At 37.6% G+C, this 23070-nt stretch overlaps 3 protein-coding genes and 1 long non-coding RNA gene across 4 annotated transcripts; 1 reads left to right on the top strand and 3 right to left on the bottom strand.

Annotated features, from left to right (window-relative positions):
- Nucleotides 1-774: 774 nt before the first annotated feature.
- On the bottom strand, nucleotides 775-1572 carry LOC113295258. Its single transcript, XM_026543610.1, has one exon. It carries the CDS (start codon nucleotides 1570-1572, stop codon nucleotides 775-777), a length of 798 nt encoding a protein of 265 aa, XP_026399395.1.
- Nucleotides 1573-3236: 1664 nt separating this feature from the next.
- On the bottom strand, nucleotides 3237-7234 carry LOC113298480 (enolase 1, chloroplastic-like). The gene is made up of 7 exons (XM_026547244.1): nucleotides 6671-7234; nucleotides 6012-6319; nucleotides 5244-5398; nucleotides 4823-5140; nucleotides 3892-4038; nucleotides 3746-3796; nucleotides 3237-3592 (listed from the first exon to the last, which is right to left on the bottom strand). The coding sequence occupies exons 1-7, from the start codon at nucleotides 7096-7098 to the stop codon at nucleotides 3527-3529; spliced, it is 1473 nt and encodes a 490-aa protein (XP_026403029.1). The 5' UTR covers nucleotides 7099-7234; the 3' UTR covers nucleotides 3237-3526.
- LOC113298481 lies at nucleotides 4006-5242 on the top strand. Its single transcript, XR_003334199.1, has 2 exons — nucleotides 4006-4119; nucleotides 4696-5242. It is a non-coding gene; the product is annotated as an uncharacterized LOC113298481 (long non-coding RNA).
- An 11831-nt stretch (nucleotides 7235-19065) lies between the features above and the next one.
- LOC113295257 (coiled-coil domain-containing protein 1-like) lies at nucleotides 19066-19620 on the bottom strand. The gene has a single exon (XM_026543609.1). The coding sequence runs from the start codon at nucleotides 19618-19620 to the stop codon at nucleotides 19066-19068; it is 555 nt and encodes a 184-aa protein (XP_026399394.1).
- Between the last annotated feature and the right edge of the window lie 3450 nt (nucleotides 19621-23070).

Raw genomic sequence — 23070 nt, 5'->3', positions numbered from 1 at the left:
CTTTTTAGGTTTAGATTGGGGTTACACCCTCCCTTGCCGGCATCAATTTTTCTGCATCTTCATGACGCTTATTTATATGCTCTTAAAGCTTCTTTTGTCGGCTTTAATGGTCGTTCTGTATTGGGTTTTTAGTATTTAAGTACATCAAAGGTGACCATCGGCGACCGGAATATAAGTGGGAGTCTTCATCACTCCGATCAAGACTTCAAACAAATAACTCATACCTTGGAGCATCTCTTTCCCTAGACGAAGATAATCAGCAAAAATGGTAGACTTTTGATCCGAAAACCATTTCTCCTCTGATTTCATACATGTTTCTAGTTTATTTTTGGTGCTATTTTTGTTTTCTTGTTAAGATACTTTTGTACTATTGTTGTGTATTTCCCCATGGTTCTTAAAATTTGATGTAGTTGAACTCTTTGTATTTTTAACCTTTTTTTTTTTGTAAGTTAAGTGCATTAAGAAAAGACTAACTTAGGGAGTTAGTAACCCTTACATTTCCGAGAGTAGAGCCATCTAATGTAGAGTTATGGGAAAGAACTCTAACATTTGATTTATCTATTTCTAGAGATGACAGAATACAAGAAGGGGGATCAGTGTCCCAGCTAAGAGCATAGTTGAAAGTTTTGGCTTCCTTTGCCAATATGTGTGCCGCATTGTTTGTTGTTCTTTGAATAAAATAAAAGCCCAAAAAGTTTTGACAGGTATTGAAAATCCTTTTAGCTTCATCCAAAATAGATTGGTTCCTCCATTCCAGTTGAGATTCTCTTCCATTCAAGTAATCAAAAAGGTTTTTACAGTCGCCTTCCATAGAAAAATTTGATAATCCTTTCTCTGCTGCTCATTGCGCACCTTGCAGAATCCTAAAGCTTCCGCTTCTTCAGGGGTAGTGGCTTTAAGAGGTCCTGCTTTTCGTGTCTTGAAATCTCCTGCATCATTCCTTGCAATTAAAGAAAAACCTGCTGGAAAATTCATGGATTTCCAAGCTGCATTTATATTAATTTTAAGCCGAGCTTTCTCAGGAGATAACCAAACTTGCTTTTTAGTGTTATGAGTGGTAGATAAACATCTAGGTAAATTATCCTTGTACCAGTAATCCAAGTATCTCTGAATTTTTATACCTAATTGGGTACTAGATTGTTGTTTTTGTTCAAAGACCTTATTACATCTTTCTTTCCAAATGAACCAAGCTTTTGTCAAGATAATTTCTATCGAAATATTAGTGTTTTTGTTGCCTAACCATTCCTTGCATATTTCTAGAAATGAAGTAGAAGCATGTATATTAAGAGTCATGGGGAAAGGATTTTCAGCCCATACTGATTTAGCAAAAGGACAAGAGAAAAGAAAATGCTCTGTAGATTCTATTGTATTGCAACCAAAGGAGCAATTGGAATGGAGATCTTCCATGAAGGCCGAAAGTTTCAGATTTGTGGAAAGAGCATCTTGCAGTCCTTCCCATATAAAGATTTTAATTCTTTGAGAGACATTGAGATCCCATAAACTTTTCCAAAAAGAGTCAGGTTGTCCTAGGTTGTAATGGTTCATTGTTCTTTCAGTGAGCTTTAAGTACATGGATTTCACAGAGTAGGTACCAGATTTTGTAAGAAGTCATCTAAGGGTATCATATTTATTTATAGCTATCCTGGTAGATGTTATTTTCCTGGCAATGTTATCAGGAAAAAAAGAAAAGATTAGGTTTGAGTTCCATTTCTCAGTGAGAGGATCAATCAGGTCCTTCACAAGTGTTGAGTGAGAGTTACATGTTGTTTTAAAGCTACTTAGATTGGTTTTTAAGTTTGTTATCCATCTATCAGTCCAAATATTGGTACTAAGACCATCTCCAATTTCCCAAATGCTATATTGTTCAATAAGATGAATGCCTTTACTAATGCATTTCCAAATCCAAGAGCTGGTTGAAGGGATTTTGGCTTTGAAGATAGAACTGTTTCTGAAATATCTAGGCTTTAGTTGGGTTACCCAAAGAGCATTGGGTTCAGTTAACATTCTCTAGGCTAACTTGGTTATCATTGCCAAATTAAAAATGCGAGCATTTCGGAATCCTGGACCTCCTTTACTTTTTGGTTTGCAGAGGCAAGAATATGATCTAGGATAGTATCCCTTGTAGGCTGAGTTTGGTAATGCTTTTATTTTTTCAAAAGCACTTTTAAAACCTATATATGTCAATAATTTTTGAAATTGGTGTTTGGTTAAAAAAAATCAAAGTGCTTTTCACCCAAAGCACTTCCCAAATTCCTCAATTTTCAAAAGCTGGGGAGGAGGAGCTTTTAAAAGCTACAAAAGCATAAGCTTTGGTCCCACCAAAATTTAATGCTTGATTTATCCTTTTTGTCCCTATTTTATTTTGTAAATGACAAAAATTATCCTTAGATATATATACAATTAATTTTTTATTTCTTATATTTTATTCTTTAAATATTATTATATTTTATTTTCAAACTATTTTATGATACCATTTCATTTAATTTGTCAAAAATAAAATAAAAAAATATTAAATAATTAGTTAATTTTAGTTTGATTTTTCGTTTGAAAATTATATATACATTAAAAAGTGGTTAAGTAAAATAATTTTTTTAACAATTATAATAATAGTAGCAATTTAATAATAGTAGCAATTAGTAAATTTAATATTTAATATATTTATATTTAATAGCAAAAAAATAATTATTTTTAAACTCAATAAAATTGAATAAATCTATTTTAAGAGATACGTCTGTTTTTGTCATTTGCCACAATAACAATGGTTTAATTTGATATCTTACCAAACGCACTTTGATTGCTTTTTTAATCAGCTTTAGCTTTAATTGATATTTTACCAAACGTCTAACTGCTTTTTTCTCACAGCACAACACAACAATGCACAGCAGAAAAGCGCTTTTACAAAAACCGCAGCAATACAAAACTAGGCCGTAATCTGTTTCCTTGTCCCACCAAAAATCCCTCTGAATGAAATCAATTTTGTCGGTAATCTTCTTTGGGAGAATGAAGCAGCTCATCTGTAACTTTGAATTATCAACAAAAATGAAGAATTCTATTAAAAAAAAAAGGAGAGAGAAAAATCAATTACTTCCTTCTCTTCTGAATGTTTATCCTCAGTTGATCAAACCTCCTTTTCTGTTATGATAGACCAGAGTTTGGAACCAATTTTTTTGGGTGTAAACTCTTTTTGTATTTCAAAAAAAAATAAAAATAAAAATAGCAGTATGACACCATGTAAATAGTAAAAGGTCCCAGTGGAACAACAGGCTTCCCAGCTAAGGGTAAAATGAGTTTCCCGAGAAAACGCGAATACATTCTCACTTATCAAAGGTTAAATTACACGTCTACAGGCAAACTAAACCGATAAATTGGAAAAATAGTTTCTCTAGTTCTTGTTGCTACACCTAGTACTTTCACTCTTGGTACAGGTGGCTTTAATTTCATTCTACACTCTTTTAGCCCACAAATTTGGACAAATCTTATCCAATACCTTATTTCCACATAGATGGTTTGAATTATCAAGTTAACTCTATGGAGATCTGAAAGCTTCACCAGCATAACGTACATTGCCGAGTTCCTCCTCAATGCGCAGAAGCTACATAAAATAAAGACCAAAGATGAAAACAAAAGGTTAGTAAGTTGCACTGATATAGCAGCAGTGTCAGAATTAGTAGTCTACTTTTCCAAGGTGTCAAGATTTTTGCCATTCTAAGCAAGCTAACAAAGAACGGAGCAGAAAATGCATTACCTGATTATACTTGGCTAATCGTTCGCTTCTGCAGGGAGCTCCTGTTTTGATCTGTAAAGCAACATAAGAAAGTGAGCTCCAGAACATTAACAATTGAAAGTTTGAGATGACGTATCCCAGGGATACAGCAGGAGTTAATCACAAACCTGTCCACTTGCCAAACCAACAGAGAGATCTGCAATGAAGTTATCCTCCGTCTCACCACTCCGGTGGCTAACCATGACACCCCATCCTGCAGCTTTAGAGTCAAGTGCTGCTCTGATGGATTCTGTAACGGAGCCAATCTGATTAACCTGCAATGGAATGAAACAAGGAGTTGGAATGATATGAACATCAGCCCTAACAACCAAAAGCAACATCGCAAAGGAAATAAGGTATGAATATCACTCCAGAAGTGGATCCTAGCCGAATCAGGAATGACTATAAGAAAATGCATGCTCGTTAACTATAATCACTGTTTTTCCTAGTATAATGAGTCTAGCTACCCAATGCACTGAGCAAGATTTTCAATTGTACACGAACTAAAACAAATCTTCATCCTCCACTTCTCTTATTCTATAGTTTGTTCATACTAGCATAGTCACTAGTAACTGACCAATCCTGAGCAACGTCAATGGTCACACATAGGGTCCCCAAGCAGATGACAACACCAATCCAGGGTATACCAATTCTGGAGAATAAATAATCATTTAGAACTATTCAGTTCTTGGGTTTGAATATGACCCTAGTCCCAGAAAAATTGATCCGTGTCAGATGTGGTGCACTTAGTCTAAATAATGAAATGTCCACTTGGGGAAGTAGGTTATGAGATAAATGAACCTAACAATGCAGATCAGATAACCCCAGAGTTGGGAGGTAGGTCATGAGACACGTGACCTTAATAAGGCAGATCAAATAACCGCAGATCTAACTGCACTTGTAATTAAGAGAACTTTCTGTTGGATTGCCAGGGAGGTGCAATCCTAGAAGATGTTAGGGCATGAACAAGAGAAACACAAAAGAAATGAAAACAAGGATTAGTGTGACAAATTTCAGAGCAGATATTCCTACAACAGAGGATGATTTACAATCACTTGCCTTTAGCAGCAAGCCATTGCAAGCCTTTTTCTTAATTGCTTCAGCAATTTTCTTCGGATTTGTGACCAACAGATCATCTCCAACAATTTGGATATCAACTGAAGACTGTATGGAGCACCATGAGCTCCAGTCATCTTGGTCAAAGGGATCTTCAATGGACACAATTGGGAAATCTCTGATGAACTCTTTGTAAAGGTCGCGAAGGCTCTGTGCTGCGAGCACATGAGCTCCATCATTTGGCTGCTTCTTGAAGTTTAAATCATATTTCCCGTCCTTTGTTAAGAACTCGGAAGCAGCAACATCCATTCCTATCTTGATCTGAATTATCAATTTATTAGTTTACTTTTTTCAGAACTTTTATCAAAATATGCAAGAGAAAATCAAAAGACTATAACAAAATGATAAAGATCGGAATTTCTACCTTTCCTGTGTATCCAGCCTTTTCAATTGCATCGATGAGCAGGACCAGTCCCTCCCTGTTATCCTGAACATTTGGAGCAAATCCTCCTTCATCCCCAACATTGCATGCATCTTGCCCATATTTCGCTTTGATAATTCCCTTTAAGGTGTGATAAACTGCTCACAGATGCAGAATTTTAAAAGTTATTTTAAGAGAACTTCAGTCTTCACCATCATACACAGATAAACGCATAAGCATGGTTACATACTAAAAAGATGAATGCATCTAAACCAATAAATAGATTGCTACCCTTAATGCTGCGATGAAGTAACAATTATCAGAAACTGGCATATCATCGTTTACAGTAAAGTACAAGAAGCAAACTTCATTTACCCATCAAATATAACATAACTTGATCCTCTGCTGTTGTAGCTATGTACAGCAGTTAAGATTTCTCTTGCCTTATAATAATTTACTAACAGATTCAGTTCACATCGACAAATATGTGAACCAAACTGGAGTGGAACTAGAGGTGGCAGTAAAAGGATTGAATAAATGGTCAGAAATAATTGCGCTAACGCAACAGAAACAGTAAGAAAGACAGAAAAGCTGGAAAACACAGTGGTGTAACGAGTTGATTATTCCACGGCAATGAAATACAATTTCATTATGGATGAGAAAAAGCTTCCAAAGAAAATGAAAAGAGATGAGTAATAATAATGACAAGATATGCTAAAAGAGATTACAATGAAAGAAGAATATATAGAGAGAGGGGACTGTTGTACTAACCTTCACTACCCATGCAAAGTGCTTCGGCAAATGAAGTAGCACCTACAGGTAATATCATGAACTCTTGCATAGCTAGATTATTGCCAGCATGGCTTCCACCATTAATCACATTGAAAGCTGGAACTGGCATGACAAGCTCCTTTGTTCCAGAAATTTCCTGGATGTGTCTGTACAAAGGAACTCCCTTTGCTCCAGCACCAGCTCTACATACACTCAGAGAAACTCCAAGAATGGCATTAGCCCCCAATTTCGATTTATTTGGAGTTCCATCAAACTCTAGCATGATGGCATCCACATCAGCTTGATTCCTAATCACAAGGTAAAAAAGACGACATATGACATTTATTTATATTAGAACCTAATGGAGGTAAGCCACACTCAAACACTACCGATATCTGTGATTGATTTTTAGAGGTTGTTCTAACCCCACACTACTAAGCAAATATTGAACAGGAAAATAAAAATATAAAATGCACGAATGAATCTATATTGATCCGAGTATCAACATCAAGTAAACAATCCCAAATTGCGCAAATCAGTTTCTTAAAACTCCAAACACCACAAATCCTCATATTTAACAACGCAAAGGACTTAATAACCGAAATAGGTAATATTACAAGAGATTAAGAAGCAGATGAATTGGGTTATAAGGAATGCACCTGACATCAACACCAATCAATTTGGGAGCCAATAACTCATTTATATTCTTGACAGCCTTAAGAACACCTTTACCACCGTAAACATTTTTATCACCATCTCTAAGTTCTAAAGCTTCATAGATCCCAGTAGAAGCTCCACTGGGCACAGCAGATCGATAAAGATTATCAGTTACCAGATCAACTTCAACAGTAGGATTACCTCTACTATCAATAATCTGTCTAGCTTTAATAGATTTCACAGCAAACTCTTTATTCGAAGCTTTTACAGATGATGATTGAGCAGTAGTTGCTGCACATCTAACTGACAAACAACGCGATTTCTGACAAGGGAAAGAAGAAGATGATGATGAAGATTGAGAAATTGATGGAAGTTTTGATGAAAGAAAGGTTTTTGTTGAGGTGATAGATGAGGATGTTAGGGCTGCCATAATTGCGCAGAGATGTTAGAGAGACAGAGAGGTTGAAGAAGAATAGAGAGAGGGTTAGTTTAGGGATTAACGATTGTTTTTATAAAATTACTGAGCGTTAAAATAAGTCCGTCGATGGGCGAAGAAAGCAAAGTGTTTCTGTTTTGAAATGGCTTTTGGTGGTTGTTGGAGGGACGTTAATTGAGAAGTTAGGTGGAAAGATGGCTGCTAATTTAGTTTGGCGTAAGAGACAGATTGAGGGGCTCGCTTGTCTCTTTTGGTTTAGTAATTCAGGGGCGCAGCCATTCAGGAATCAGGATTTGGGCATTTGGCTTAAGAGACAGACAGGCAGGTATGCTAAGTTAGTTTGGTTCAGAGAAAGAGACCTATTAAGGGATTTGCTCGTCTTTTTTTGGTCTAGTCACCGAGGGGATGCAGCCTGGGGGAATCAGGATTTGAAATGCTATGATCTTTTTTTCTCTATTGGTTCATCAGAATCCAGTGTAACAAGGATAAATTTTTGATGGAATATGTTTGGACACTATTGATATGAAAGGCACGTGTCAAACATCTAATTTGTATCTCATGTCCTCACCAAAAAATGTCCCCTTCAAAAATTTATCCGTGTAACAAAGGCTTTCTTTTTTATTTTATTTTTAGAAATTAGTATTTAGTTCGTTGGACTTTCTAGTCATGTCTCTTAAAACCTAGTACTCTATGGTCATTTTTTCAAAATTCTAAGACGTTTTAATCCTTTTCTTGTACGGGTTAGTCATTTTTTCCACTGATCCAGAAAAACTTGGTTTATTCTAGTATTAAAAGTATAATATGTTAGTTTTAGAAAGAGAAAAATAAGATCGGAGAAAACAGAGAACGGAGAGGGAGAAGGGTGAATTCCAGTCTGCAAATCAGAAAATGTTTGGGTAATTTCTATTCAATGTGAAACAAAAAGAAAAACCTAAAAAACATCATTAACAACACTTGTTCTTGAAGATCTACTTGAAATCGATGATCATCATCATCAACAATTGAATCTAAAAATTCGTCACCAAGAATGATGACGAAAATAAGTTTCATCTTCTCTTAACACTTTAGTTTGATTTAGAGTAGTTAGATTATCGATTTCAAAGTCGAACTCAGAAAGAGAAAAAATATTTTCAGGGTTTTTATATGCCTAAATTCAAGACTTCTTTGGATTGAAAGTGTTGTATGATTTGAAGAAAAATATTATCCACTTTACCGTGCAATGATATTCCTGGAGATTCTCCTTTAGGTATTTCTGTTTTGAACATGTAATGAGAGGCTAATTGAGATAGGAAATAATAATTTTTATTTATAACATGTGTACTTTCTTGTACACTGTATTTTTGTGTTTATGGTGATGAAATTAGAAGATAAAATGATAATCTTCATTTATTTAATATACAAACTTTATTGTATACTGTCTTTGCTTCAAGAACACATTGAAACTGTTTATGGTGACAAATTGAGAGAATAACTGATAATTTTTATTTATTTAGTATGTACACTGTATTTTTGTTTTCTCTTTTATTTTATTTTATGTCTTATTCTTGTTTTTTTATATATAAATTTTTGTAATATATGCAGTTTTTCCCATGAAAAGTAGGCATGTATATATTTGTGAGAAAAGGAATTGTTTGGCGATAGGTAAACATACTTGTATGTTTTACAAAAGTCAATCTGAATTTCGTGAACTGTAGAGGTTTGCGGTTCGCAAACCCGGTTTGCAAACCCCTTGCCATCTGACTTTCGCAAACTGGTAAGGTTTGCAAATCCTCGTGGCCTGAGTTTCGTGAACTACTAAGGTTTGCAAACACCGTCCAGTTACAATATTAGTAGAAGTCACGAACTACTATATATGACTATGTTTGATTTTACCACAATTCTCATAGACACTTCTAAGACAACTTTATTCGCAAAATCACTTTGTACTTGTGTACCATTGATTAGTCTTGAGTGTTATTGAAAACCGATAGTGCTTGTAAGTTCAAAGACTACTTAGCCGCTATGAATTATCATTGTGCACGGTTCCAAAATCCTAGACTATAATGCATATTCTTCTATGTAATTTCAAGAAGGACTTCTCACATGCTTACATAAATGTATAATGATAACTCATCTAAACTGAAAAAAGTGTTTGTTTGGATCTCAAGTTATCTTAGATTGAATCAAAGCTAGTCAGAGCCTTCAAAATATACAAATAGAGAGAGTCTTGCAACTGGATTTCTTATCCCTAACACTCTTGTGTCCTAGTTACAAAGCTAGATCCATCCTCCAAAACATAGGTATCCTCCGAGAAACATAATTAGGTTACGACTTTGAAGACTTTACTTAGGGATTCGTGAAACCCAATCAGATTATCTTTTACATGATAGTTCTTGTATCCGGATCTTGTTCTTATTATACTCTTTGAGGTTCTCGTAATCATGGATCAGGAACGAGATAAATAGAAATCACAAAACTATCTTTGTCTCATACTTTGTGATTCCACAAGATAAATATCTAAGATATTATTTGACTTGTTTGGATTATTCTTGAGAGGTGGTTAGTAATCCAGGCTTCTCAGCTAACTGAGTGTAAGTGTTCCGGATTCGTGAGGTTTGCTAGACTTTGTTTACTGCAACGAGATTTCCAAACCAACCAAAGAAAATCATCTCTTTGTTTGTTTCCTCCCAATTTAAAGAGAATAAAATTTTTGGCACAATTTCCCTCGACTAGGCCTCCACTTTCTCTAGTATAATACCAACACAAAGTCAACCAAGTAGCTCACATGTCCTCTTTCCACACATTCAGTAGCATAGGCACAAGCATAGTTAACTAATCTTTATTGAATTGTAAACCTTCTCTGAGTTTGAGTGTCAACAAGAATTCATTTTTAGACACGGTTGAGCCTAAAATTTAATGTGTTCTCTAGATGATAAACACACGGGAAAACTTATTTATTTATGTTGAAAACAAGATTACAAAAATATGTTATTTTGCATGTACGAAATATACAAGATATTGAAAATAAGTTTAAAAAGATATGACTATGCCACAGACTATATGAATGGAAAGTTACAACAGGTGTGACGTATTAGGTCACGTCTTTCATTTATGCAACACTCCTCCTCGACCTAAGTGGGTTGTCAATGACGTTGACCTTATAGCAAAGTGTACAAAAATGATCATTTGGAGTAGATTTCGTAAGGATATTGGCAATTTGATCCTTAGATGAAACAAAACGAATATCAATTGGCCACTTTGAACTCTATCACAAACAAAATGAAAATCAATTTCGATGTGTTTGGTATGACCATGAAATTCGGATTTATGGTGAGATAGGTTGCTTCCAAATTATCACACCAAAGAATGGGAGGAAACTGAACAGAAACCTGAAGTTCTCGTAGAAGAGATTCAATCCACGTTAATTCAGCGGTCGCAATAGCCAAACCACAATAGTAATATTCAGTACTTAACCGGGAGGCTATTCATTGCTTACGAGAACTCCAAAAAAATAATATTAGAACCAAGATAAAGGCAATATCCACTCGTAAAACGACGATCAAGATGATCACCCTCACAATCAGCATAAGTATATGCAGAAAAACTAAGCTGCAAATTTTGTTGGGGACGAAAAAAAATGCCATCGGTCGAACATGAAGCAAATAACGAAGTATACGCTTGATAATATCCAAATGATCTTCTACAGGTTGATGCATGAATTGGCATGCCTTATTAAACGTAATGTTTGGTCTTGTCGTAGAGAAATATTGAAGACCTCCAACTAAACTCTTGTACATCGTAACATCTGACAACAAAGGACTGTTAGCCATATGTAGCTCAGTAGAGGTACTAAAAAGCGTGGTGACTGGTTTTGCCAATTGCATATTGGTACCAACTGTAGATAGTGGATTTTCGACAAAGGATAAAATCGTAAACCCATAATTATACGAACTTCTGATCCAGCAATCAGACGCGAGTATCGAGACACGGGTCTCTCATCGAATCTCTGACTGAGAATACTGCCTCTCAGAGTACATGCAGATATGTAGTCTCTCGGCTAGGCAATGACATATCTCATGAATACTGAACACTTAAGTAATTACTTCTATATAGAATCACGATATTGGACGGCTCCTAGACATCTTGCCTGCTAGTATAGAGCAATAACGTCTTCAGGATACAAACAACAGTTTTCCCTGAATATATAAAGGATATGACGCTTCAACTAGCTCATGTCGCTCAAAATAATTAATGCTCCTAGACGATCGTACTAGTATAGAGCCATCAATTAATTATTCCTAAATTCTTGGATTCATCCACTGAATTTTTGAAAATATTCAAATATTTTCGTAATATTTCGTTACTTCAATCTATGGTTCTTCCCAGCAGAATTCCATGGGTTAGTAATAAATATTCAACATACGGGCTTCTGAGTTACCTTCGAGTAAGCCCCGACTCAAAAGGTGCAAGTGTACTCGACGATGATGCACTAACAATCACCTGAAAGCACGAACGAGTATTTCAAAATACGACGAAACGATGAACCTATGCAAAATAGGAAAGAAAATAATAAATAATAAAATATTGACCAAGGCGCTGGGGGACTGGGCCCACTAGCCGGCCGGCCGTGCCGTGGCCAGTCCCACGCCAGTTTTATATTTTATCATATTTTTGTTATTTTCCTTGATCTTATGAAAATCCTTTCATTTGAACAAATATCCTTCGTTTTGAGGAAACTCCTCAGTTTCATGGTGTTTCCTTCGCACCAAGGAAATAATATAAAATTAGGGAAACTCGTGGGACCGTGCCCAGTCGGCCGGCCATGCCCTAGCTGGTCTCACACGTCCCTTTATTTTATTATTATTATTTTAAGTTTCCTTGATCCCATGAAATTCCTTGATTTCATGGTATTTCTCTCAAATTATGAAAATTCCTTCAAATCATGGAAATAATACACAAAACTTACATAAAATTAGGGAAACGCACGGGACCGGGCCCCAGCCGGCCGACCATGCTCAAAGACGGTCCCACACACCCTTATTTTATTATTTTAATATTATTTGTTTCCTTGATCCCATGAAAACTCCTTCACTTCAAGGAAACTCCTTAATTTCAACAAACTCCTTGATTTCATGATATTTTCATAAAATCATAAAAAAATAATATAAAATTAGGAAAGGCACCATGGGATCGTGGTCACTGACCGGCCGGCCATGCCTTGGCCTCAGCGGTCCCACGCTTCATCATTCCTTCATTTTATAATTATTTTCCTTCATCTCATGAAGTTTCCTCAGTTTCAGCAAAACCCTGATTTTGTCATATTTTTTCAAATGGTTGCTCAAACGCACGCCAGAAAATACCAAAATTCTCAGGACTGAGATACAGACGTTTTGACGACGTGAGCACGTTACCTTGACCGACCAAGGTTGGCTCTTTGGCTCGCACGGAGCCGGTCCCACATATTTTCATGAATTGACCTAATTTGCGCAATTGCACGTATTAGGTCCAAAAATCTTCCAAATAATTTTGGAATTTTCATAGAGCGATCGTCATTCGATCCCGTGACCATCCAGGGTCGGTTTCATGACCCCTTGGTCGGCCCCTCATCTCTTCATAATTAATTAGGTTTTATCACCTAAGTCTCAGACGAGCATTTTTCTAATAAATGATTAAACCAGCATTTAATCATTCTTTCATCAACAAATCACCAACTCTTCAAGAGACCTTGGTATTTGCTCACTCGAGCATATGGGCGCTATATGGCCGATACATGATCCCATGTAGCCGGTCCCTCCTTCATCCCATGGTTAATTTTCAAATAAACCATCAATTGATCGAATTAGGGTTTCTGAGTCCAAGGATCATAATTCCAGATTCAAACACCAATAACTTTACGACGATCTCATGATCAGTACTTTTATTAATTATGCTCGGTTCAATTACCGGTATTTTAAATTAATATTTTATCTTGGTCACGCTACCAATAATTCATCAAATGAGCAACATTTGCTCAGATGAGCAATATTTGCTCAAACCAAGGAATATTAGTTCAACTATAAATATTCAACAATTCATCGAATGAGCAATACTTTCTCACCCTAACTATCAAGGTTTACTTAAGAATCATACCTCTGTCTCAACAGGCACGTTCAATTCATGAGTCTCAGGACATTTTGCAAGATCATGTTCAACTCAGCAAATACATTGACTCATCGTCCCATAAAGTCATGAAGTAAACAACTGACTAATTAACCACGGGACGTCAATCGTGTCACATGGGGTATATTAACTAGGGTTTTGGTCTGGCGGTTTACAGCACGTGTGTTCATACACACGATGGAATGTGAGCAAGTCATGCAATCAGTTGAAGGAGTTAACAAAGTAGTGGATGGAAAATCGACCAAGTCTCCGCACGATGAGCAACTGGTTTCAAACACGATTTCCATTTCCCCACTCTTTGATTCCATCAATTGTCACACTTCATGGGATCATGGTGTCTACAATTCCAGCAATATAAATAAGTCTCTGAATCATGATTCAATATACAAGAATCTCACGTCAAACAGACAACACGAGATTAACAACTCAACATCTGAGTAATCACTCTCAACAGAGATTCAATCATTCATAACTTATCTTATTCAGAATACATAACACACCTACAATCTTTGATTACCATTGATTCCACACATTTCTCAGCTTCCCTCCTACAGATCGAACCATCCTCTCTTGTGACCGAATTTACTTTGGAATGGCCATTGTCTTGGTTTAGTCCGGAGTACTACAGATTGATCTCTCGAATTCAAAGCACTCCCTTCTTGCAGTGCATCTGCGTGAGGTTGAACATTTCGCTCGGTTCAAGGAGTCTCCTCCGTACGGTCGTCTCCTTAATTCCGTAAAAACCAGCAAATCGTTTTGCCCCATTTACAGATTGGCGACCACAGTGGGAGATCATTCTCTCGGTTGCAATCTCACAACTCCACAAGATGGCTGGTCTTAGGTATGGGTTAGTCACAGGTTCCAACGCAAACGGCGCTAGCACTAGCAACAACAACAACGATAACGAGGATATCCCGGGAACGATTCCGGCCTCTAACACTGACGGTGGTGATGTTACTCCTCCTCACATCAATGCGGAGGGTCATCCTTTGTTCGGCCGACACCCTGAGGAATTCATAGGAAATCCACCACCTACCATTGCTGATCTCATCAATGTGCAAGAGACTCTTCCAAAGAATCAAACCGATATGGCTACAGCACAAAAGGAGATATTTAATCAATTGAAGGCTCTCAATGATACAATGTCAGGGAAGACCCAAGGAAAAGGAAAAGAGAAGGAAAAATCCTCAAACGTTGATCCTGAGGTAATTCCGATTCACACAGTAGATGATGATGAAGTCCGCAAAGCTGCGGACGATTCAGCGACGGAGTCATCAAACTTCATCACTCGGGAAGATTGGCAACGCATTCTGGAGAACCGTGGAAAAGACAAGACCCCACATGTCCATCGTCACCAGCCTCCATGCCCTGCTGCTACGCAAAGGATTCCTCTTCCAAAAGGTTATATCTCTCCAACCTTTACTTTGTACGATGGAACCGGCAATGCTCGGGAACATGTTTCTCGGTTCCTGGAAGCTTTGGGTGAACATGAGCATAACCATGTTGTTCGCCTCAAAGAATTTTCAAAATCCTTGAAAGGCAGAGCATACACCTGGTACAACAACATCGCACCAGGAACTATCAACAGTTGGGGAGAAATGGTTAATGCTTTCTATAGGAAGTATTTCTTCGTTTCAGAGCAAATTGCCCTCTCCGATCTCGGAAGGATGTTTCAAAAGAACAACGAATATTCTAACGATTATGTGAAAAGGTTCAGAGTTCAAGCGTTGGATTGCCGTGATCCAAATGTCACGGAGCAATAACTTGTGGACTTATGCATCAACGGAATGATTCCAGTCTACGGAGCTTTATTTGAGAATCTCAGGTTTCAGACTTTCTCAGAACTCCATGAAGCAGCCAAGAGGTCGGCAACCACTACACCTGCTCTATTAGAAAGGACTAAGAATGCAAAAGCTGAAGAACCACGAGAGGCTAGAGGCAGCAGCAGACGTTTGATCAACAAACAATACAACCTTCAACCTTCCACAAATGCTGTCGCGGAAGGGAGCAAACGGAAAGCTGAACCACAGCGTAAGCATATTTCCTCGACCCCTTTAAAGGTGCAAAAGAAGGATAACGTGCAAGCTCCTCCTCAACACACGGAAGATCCAGAAGCACCTGATTTCCCTTGCTCCATTGAAGAAGTTATCGAATTGCTGGATGCCTGGATTCAAGATGGTGCAATCAAGTTGTCGTATGTCAAGAAGGAACCAACTGAAGAGGCCATGGAAAATCCTCGGTATTGTCGCTTTCATAGATTTGTCAGACATCCCGCAAGTGATTGTAAAACTTTGAAGCGCATATTTAAAGAAAAGGTCGAATCGGGAGAACTCAACTTGGGGACTGAAGAGTACACAGAAACCCCCTTCCAGTCAGAACCTTTATTATCTCTGAACCTCCCATCAAAGAAGCAGTTCAATCATTAATTGAGCATGTCTGCGAATTGCTATATTTATCAAAATCTCAAAGGAAAGACATGTTTGTTGCATTAAACAACATTGTGTCAGGCAAGTGTCTGTTGATTCAAGAGACACTCACTGAGCCTCCAGCAACGGATAAAGAAATGTATGACTTGGGATTTCTCACCACAGTGCACATCAAAGGAAACGAGTTCAAGAGAGCATTTGTTGATGTCGGTATTGTCGTCAACATCATCCATTTGAAAACTCTCAGAGTCGCTGGCTACTCATGCCCCCATGGAAATCAGAGATCACGAAGGAGTTTCCAGATATGCGTACGGCCACGTCATCCTCAAAGTCAACAAAAATTTGGTCTGCACTGAGACCACGTTTTACATAATCCGAGAAGATCCAGGATATGATATTATTCTTGGACGCACATGGATTCATGATGGGAAGGTGACACTGACACCTTCAATTACACATCTCTGTGCTAAAGAAACCTCTGACTCGGAGGAAGAAAAAGAATATATCTCACCATTCGAGTATCTGGAGGAGGTCAAAGCCTTGACAGAACTTACATAAAATCCTGAGGAACATCCAAACGCTTTCGTCAAGAGATTTCACACTCGGGCAAGTCTTATTCCTTCTCATATGCCCATATCGTCAGTTTTCAAATATGCTTATTTGGTCCAAGGGCTTCACTCCACAAACAATTTAGCAATTGCAAAATGCTATGAGTGGATAATCTCGCCACAGCAATATTTCACCCAATGGTTGGGTCCAGAATCTCTTTAAGTTGATCATCCAATCAAAATATTCATTGCGGAGGATGTAGCTAAGCATGACAGATATTATGAAGGATACTCCTTTCTGCACGAGTGTCCATATGTTCCACAACCACAGAATCTCATCACACGAGGAATTCCGAATCAACAGAAGATATTCAAGGCGCGGTCGACCAAACCTAACAAATTTCATGAAGGAGACCTGGTTCTCAAAGCAGTTCAACGCGGTCTTCACTCTGCAAGAAACTCCAATTGGGAAGGACCATTTATAGTTGCTAAATCCATAACCGGAGGATACTACAAATTAATCAACACAGACGGCATAACACTGCTAGTAATTCATGGGAATTGGCTTAAGGCGTTCGTCTGAAATTATTAGGCATTTGAGGTACTGGGCGTTTGAGCATTCATGGCGTCTGGATTTGGAATTTAGGACTTTCTTTCATTGTATTTCAATTCCTCCAAAACGTTTGTAATACTTGCAATTAGTATTTGAATTCAGCAGTTTATCAAAATTCAGTTCATATTTCTTAAAAGAAAATCTCTATCAAATCCAAAAGAAAATCCTTAACCATCTACCAATCCAAAACCAGCTAATATCAAAACCCAAATAAAAACCTCACATCTCTCAGAAGTTCAGAAGTTCAGAAGTTCAGGAGATTATGAAAGGAAAATCAGCAAAAAAGGATTTTCGCTCCTCTGCGTCCTTCAAGACCTGCAAATCCGCCTTCTCCTTGTTCAACTCTTCAGCCAGTCTGGCAATCTTGTCTTCTTTCTCCATCACAACATCATTGGGAAAGGGTATGTTGTTCTCACATGAGTCCTTGATAGCGTTCATTTGCTTACGAAGCCACTTCACATTGAAGCCAAGTCTTTCTGAATTCTCCAAGTTAAACTCCCAATCAAAGAGTATATCTGGAGTCACAGTATTTCTGGTCCTAGTGCATATATCACTTACGACACGCAGGATAATATCTACTTGCATTGTTAAAGCATAAGCACGTCCAGGATCCCTGTCAACAATCAGATGACCAAACTTCTTCCATATTTTCTCGTACAAGCCTGCATATCCAACGGGAACACTGAATCCACCAACTAGTTCATGATACGGGGGTGAAGCATCAAATGGAGGATCAAAAGCAACTCCTGCACTTGGATATTCATGCACCACTATACGGTTCTCAATTACTGGAGCATCTTCTACAATCGGGGCAACAGTTTCTTCAGTATTCACTACTGGTGTTTCAGTTTCTTCTATCACTGAAGCAGCAGCAATCTGGGTTTCCATAACTTCAGTGACAACCTTCTCATGTCCTTGAAGTTCAGGTATGGTTGTCTCTTCATCAATAACTCCAGGGAAGTTCGAGTTATCCTCATTGGTTTCAATATCCTCAACTTCGGTATTTGACACCTAATACGAAGATTACATGAGGTTAGAGTCATTTAAGCATGAAACCAAGTGAGATTATAAAATACAGTATACAAGCAATGCAACATCATCAAAGTTCATCATTATACACCCAAGACACGAGCAAATAGCATGAAAGTCATGAAAATACGTTTTACGGTAACCTCGCCTGAAAAAACTGTATTATTCTATGTACTAAAAGACGAACTGGGAGCAATCTACAAGGAATCTGAGGATGGGTTATATACCATTCTCTTCGTATGAATGTCATCTACAGCGTCTAAAAATTTCATGACAATTCGATAAACAAGCAAGGAGATGTAGTCAAAACATTGAGAAACATACCATATGAAAAAGTTCTGAAAGTCTCCTGGAAGTTTACTGTTTCGCCTTTTTCAGGGCCTGAACGTGCTCAAAACTTAAAAAGCTTCTATGTAAAATCTTGGAAATTTTTCGGGCTTGAATATGCATATGCATATCATGAAAATCCGACTTCAGATGAAGGTTTTACGGCGTTTTTGCTAAAAAACTGAGTTCTGAATTTTCTGACGACGAATTTCGACTAAGTTTTTCGTATATACACATGGATTCTCATTCATTCATTCACAAATCAGCACTTTCATACTTCTATGAAGAGGATACAGGACATGTACTTACTTGGGGGGCCTCCGAAGTTTCAAGGAATTGGGATTGTCCGTGCTAACGACAAAAGGCTCATTACTTCTATTCGGCTCCGAATCTTTGGAAGTGCTTTCGTCTCTATTCTCAGAGGATGGCCGGGTATCAGCACTCTCCGTATCCATGATGAAATCCTCCTGGATACATCCTCAACAATCAACATTTTATCTATAAAGCATCATAATTGAATATGCGAAGAAATACTTACGGCTTCTTCTTCATCGCTCAAATCAGGAATTGTTTGCTCAGTAGCAGAAAACCGAAGACCGTCGATACTTGATGGAGTAAAATTCTTCAACGGAATAACAACATTGGTTTCATGATACTAATAATGCGGGCGAGAAAAAGTCACAACAAGGGAAAATCACGATGGGATCGGCGTATTTTCAATCAATAAAAGCCAATATTAATAAAGAATATCTCGTTTGAAAGTAAAATTATTAATACGAAGTCCTCCAAATAAGATGTCTACTACGAAGGCTAAAGAACATTCAAATGTTTAAGAAAGAAAATAGGATGGAGATAAAGCTACTCGTCAGACTCATCCGAATTATCGGAATTCGTCATCACTGTCATTCTCGTCATCCGAGTTATCAGATTTGTCATCACTGTCTTCCTCTTCGTCGGAATCAACATCGTCGATAAAGTCTGGATGGGTATCAGGATTGTCTGAGTCCGAGTCCTCTTCTGCTTCAGCTTCAGCTTCAATTTGCTTCATAGTCTTACGGAACTCTCTTTCATATCGGTCAGGCTTGATCTTACGCTCTGTAAACACCCATGCAGTTTCTTCTTCAGAAGCATCAGCATCAGAGTCAGAGGGTACCCCATCAAGGAATTGACGTCTCTCCTCAGCCGCTTGTATTCGACGCCGAATTCGATCATTTCTGTGCTGACGATTCTCTGCTTCATCATCTTCAGCCTTTCTCTTCATAAGTTCAGCATAAGTGACTCTCCGATCATTCAAGGGTATGCTAGGATTTGCTTCCTCATCATGAGTTATCTTAGCTTTCGATTTAGCTACAAAGGCTTTGGAATCCTCGTCAGAGGAGCTGGATGAAGAAGAGGAATAGCTATAATCGTAATCGCTGATGTTGGAAGTTGACATTTTCTGGAACCAGGAGCAAAAAATTACCAACATGCAAGTAAATCCATCTACAAAACGGTATTTCTTAACTCTTACCTTTTTTACGATTCCACTAACAGTAGTGATAGTAATGCAAGAGTTAACACCTCAAAAATCGTTCGTCTCTACGAAACCTACAAAAACGAACGAAACTCAGATTTTCATAAAATCATGAACATTTCTACTGTGTGAACATTCACCATGGAATTATGAAAACTAAAACATTATTTCATCATAAATAATTGTTTACTTTGAATATTACTCAAAATCAAACCTGGGTTTTGAAAATATATGTTTACAAAAGCATGAAAGATAACTCGCGTTTTGTTTTGTGAGTGGTAACTCACGCAAAAAAAAATTCCGTGAGCATGTCACGGTTTAATGTACAAAATATTTTTCGTGGACATCACGATTGTATATATATAAAAAAAAATTCCTTTGTGTCGTCATTCGTCTTTAAAACGAAGGTTTATTTCAATTTTGTGAAAGCTCACACCTTATAAGATAAAGTTATGATTTCCATGAAATCTCATACACAAAATTTTATCACTGGACACAAGTCTATATATATATATAAAAAAAAAAAAAAACCTTTTTCCTTCGTGTTATCGTCATTCTTTAAAACGAGGGTTTATTTCGGTTTAGTGAAAGTTCACTCCTTTTATGATAAAACCTTGGTTCTCATGAAAGCTCATAAACAAAGTTTTATCACTGGACCTAGGTCTATGTATAAAAAAAAAATCTCTCCTAAATCATGGATTTTTATTAGCTTCTCAAACTAACGATCAAACGAACATACGTTTTCAAAGAAAATGAGTTTTTCAACAAAACTCACACTCATATATATGCACATGTATATATAACCCAAACATGATCACTTCATGGAACTCTTATGAACTTCAAAAAAAAAAAATCCGTACCTGGTCGGCGCCGGCCGGAAATTGGCCGGACGGTGGCGGCTACGGTTGGCGGCGCTGGAAACTCCGGCGAAAATTTTCTTCCTCCCTGGCGTAAAGGTGATGAAGGCGTGATGAAGGTGGTGGTCGGTTTAGGTGAATTAAAAAAAAGGATTAATTCCCTTTTATATCAAATTTTATTTCCAAAACCTAATTTCACAATGATTTCCTTATTGAGCCCGACCCCGCGAATCCTAAACGACCAAGGTCCCGTCGTCCAAATCAGCGGTTCAACACTAATTTATGCTCATTAGAAGATGTTATATCATGCCACTGGGGTCTTCATTCAAGTCGTGGTTTGCTCGTACTATCAGAAATTCGGTAACGTCTTAACTTATGATTAAGTTAAATTACTTATATTGTTATAACCGGAAAATCACCATTTAATGCTGACTGAGGAACACGACTGTTCTTCACTAAGCAGGGGACTTAATGTAGATGGTGGATTTTCGACAAAGGCTAAAATCGTAAACCCATAATTATACGAACTTCTGATCCAGCAATCATACGCGAGTATCGAGACACGGGTCTCTCATCGAATCTCTGACTGAGAATACTGTCTTTCAGAGTACATGCAGATATGTAGTCTCTCGCCTAGGCAACGAAATATCTCATGAATACTGAACACTTCAGTAATTACTTATATATAGAATCACGAGATTGGACGGCTCCTAGATAGCTTGCCTGCCAGTATAGAGCAATAACGTCTTCAGGATACAAACAATGGTTTTCCCTGACTATATAAAAGATATGACGCTTCAACTAGCTCATGTCGCTCAGAATAATTAATGTTCCTAGACGATCGTACTAGTATAGAGCCATCAATTAATTATTCCTAAATTTTTGGATTCATCCACTGAATTTTTGAAACTATTCAAATATTTTTGTAATATTTCGTTACTTCAATCTATGGTTCTTCCCAGCATAATTCCATGGGTCAGTAATAAATATTCAACATACGGGCGTCTGAGTTACCTTCGAGTAAGCCCCGACTCAAAAGGTGCAAGTGTACTCGACGATGATGCACTAACAATCACCTGAACGCACGAACGAGTATTTAAAAATACGACGAAACTATGAACCTATGCAAAATAGGAAAGAAAATAATAAATAATAAAATATTGACCAAGGCGCTGGGGGACTGGGCCCACTAGCCGGCCGGCCGTGCCGTGGCCAGTCCCACGCCAGTTTTATATTTTATCATATTTTTGTTATTTTCCTTGATCTTATGAAAATCCTTTCATTTGAAAAAATATCCTTCGTTTTGAGGAAACTCCTCAGTTTCATGGTGTTTCATTCGCACCAAGGAAATAATATAAAATTGGGAAAAATGCCGTGGGGCCGTGTTTATTGGCCAACCGGCTATGCCTTGATCCTGGACGGCCCCACACCTCATGGCTCCTTATTATTTTATTAATATTTCCCTAACCTCATGAAAACTCCTTAATCTCATGGTATTTTCATAAAACCATGAAAAATATAATATAAAATTAGGGAAACTCGTGGGACCGGGCCCAGCCGGCCGGCCATGCCCTAGCCGGTCCCACAGTCTCTTTATTTTATTATTATTATTTTAAGTTTCCTTGATCCCATGAAATTCCTTGATTTCATGGTATTTCTCTCAAATTATGAAAATTCCTTCAAATCATGGAAATAATACACAAAAATTACATAAAATTAGGGAAACGCACGGGACCAAGCCCCAGCCAGACGACCATGGTCAAAGCCGGTCCCACACGCCTTTATTTTATTATTTTAATATTATTTGTTTCCTTGATCCCATGGAAACTCCTTCACTTCAAGGAAACTCCTTAATTTCAACAAACTCCTTGATTTCATGAAATTTTCATAAAATCATAAAAAAATAATATAAAATTAGGAAAGGCACCATGGGACCGTGGTCACTGACCGGCCGGCCATGCCTTGGCCTCCGCGGTCCCACGATTCATCATTCCTTCATTTTATAATTATTTTCCTTCATCTCATGAAGTTTCCTCAGTTTCAGCAAAACCCTGATTTTGTCATATTTTTCAAATGGTTGCTCAAACGCACGACAGAAAATACCAAAATTCTCAGGACTGAGATACAAACATTTTGATGACGTGAGCACGTTACGTTGACCGACCAAGATTGGCTCTTTGGCTCGCACAGAGCCAGTCCCATATATTTTCATGAATTGACCTAATTTGCGCAATTGCACGTATTAGGTCCAAAACTCTTCCAAATAATTTTGGAATTTTCATAGAGCGATCGTCATTCGATCCCGTGACCATCCAGGGCCGAATCATGACCCCTTGGTCGGTCCCTCATCTCTTCATAATTAATTAGGTTTTATCACCTAAGGCTCAGACGAGCATTTTTCTAATAAATGATTAAACCAGGATTTAATCATTCTTTCATCAACAAATCACCAACTCTTCAAGAGACCTTGGTATTTGCTCACTCGATCATATGAGCGCTATATGGACGATACACG

Source organism: Papaver somniferum, chromosome 7, assembly GCF_003573695.1.
Source record: "Papaver somniferum cultivar HN1 chromosome 7, ASM357369v1, whole genome shotgun sequence".
Classification (NCBI taxonomy): Eukaryota; Viridiplantae; Streptophyta; class Magnoliopsida; order Ranunculales; family Papaveraceae; genus Papaver; species Papaver somniferum.
This window is presented reverse-complemented; position numbering and strand designations above follow the sequence as displayed.

What these genes read in the sequence shown, in the direction of transcription:
- LOC113295258 (XM_026543610.1), bottom strand. Translation starts at nt 1,572, where the DNA reads ATGTACTTAAAGCTCACTGAAAGAACAATGAACCATTACAACCTAGGA.
- LOC113295257 (XM_026543609.1), bottom strand. Translation starts at nt 19,620, where the DNA reads ATGTCAACTTCCAACATCAGCGATTACGATTATAGCTATTCCTCTTCT.
- LOC113298480 (XM_026547244.1), bottom strand. Translation starts at nt 7,098, where the DNA reads ATGGCAGCCCTAACATCCTCATCTATCACCTCAACAAAAACCTTTCTT. An exon ending in TTGGTTTGGCAAGTGGACAG is followed by an intron (nt 3,797 to 3,891) that starts GTTTGTGATTAA and finishes GTTGCTTTACAG; the next exon opens with ATCAAAACAGGAGCTCCCTG. An exon ending in GATTAGCCAAGTATAATCAG is followed by an intron (nt 3,593 to 3,745) that starts GTAATGCATTTT and finishes TATTTTATGTAG; the next exon opens with CTTCTGCGCATTGAGGAGGA.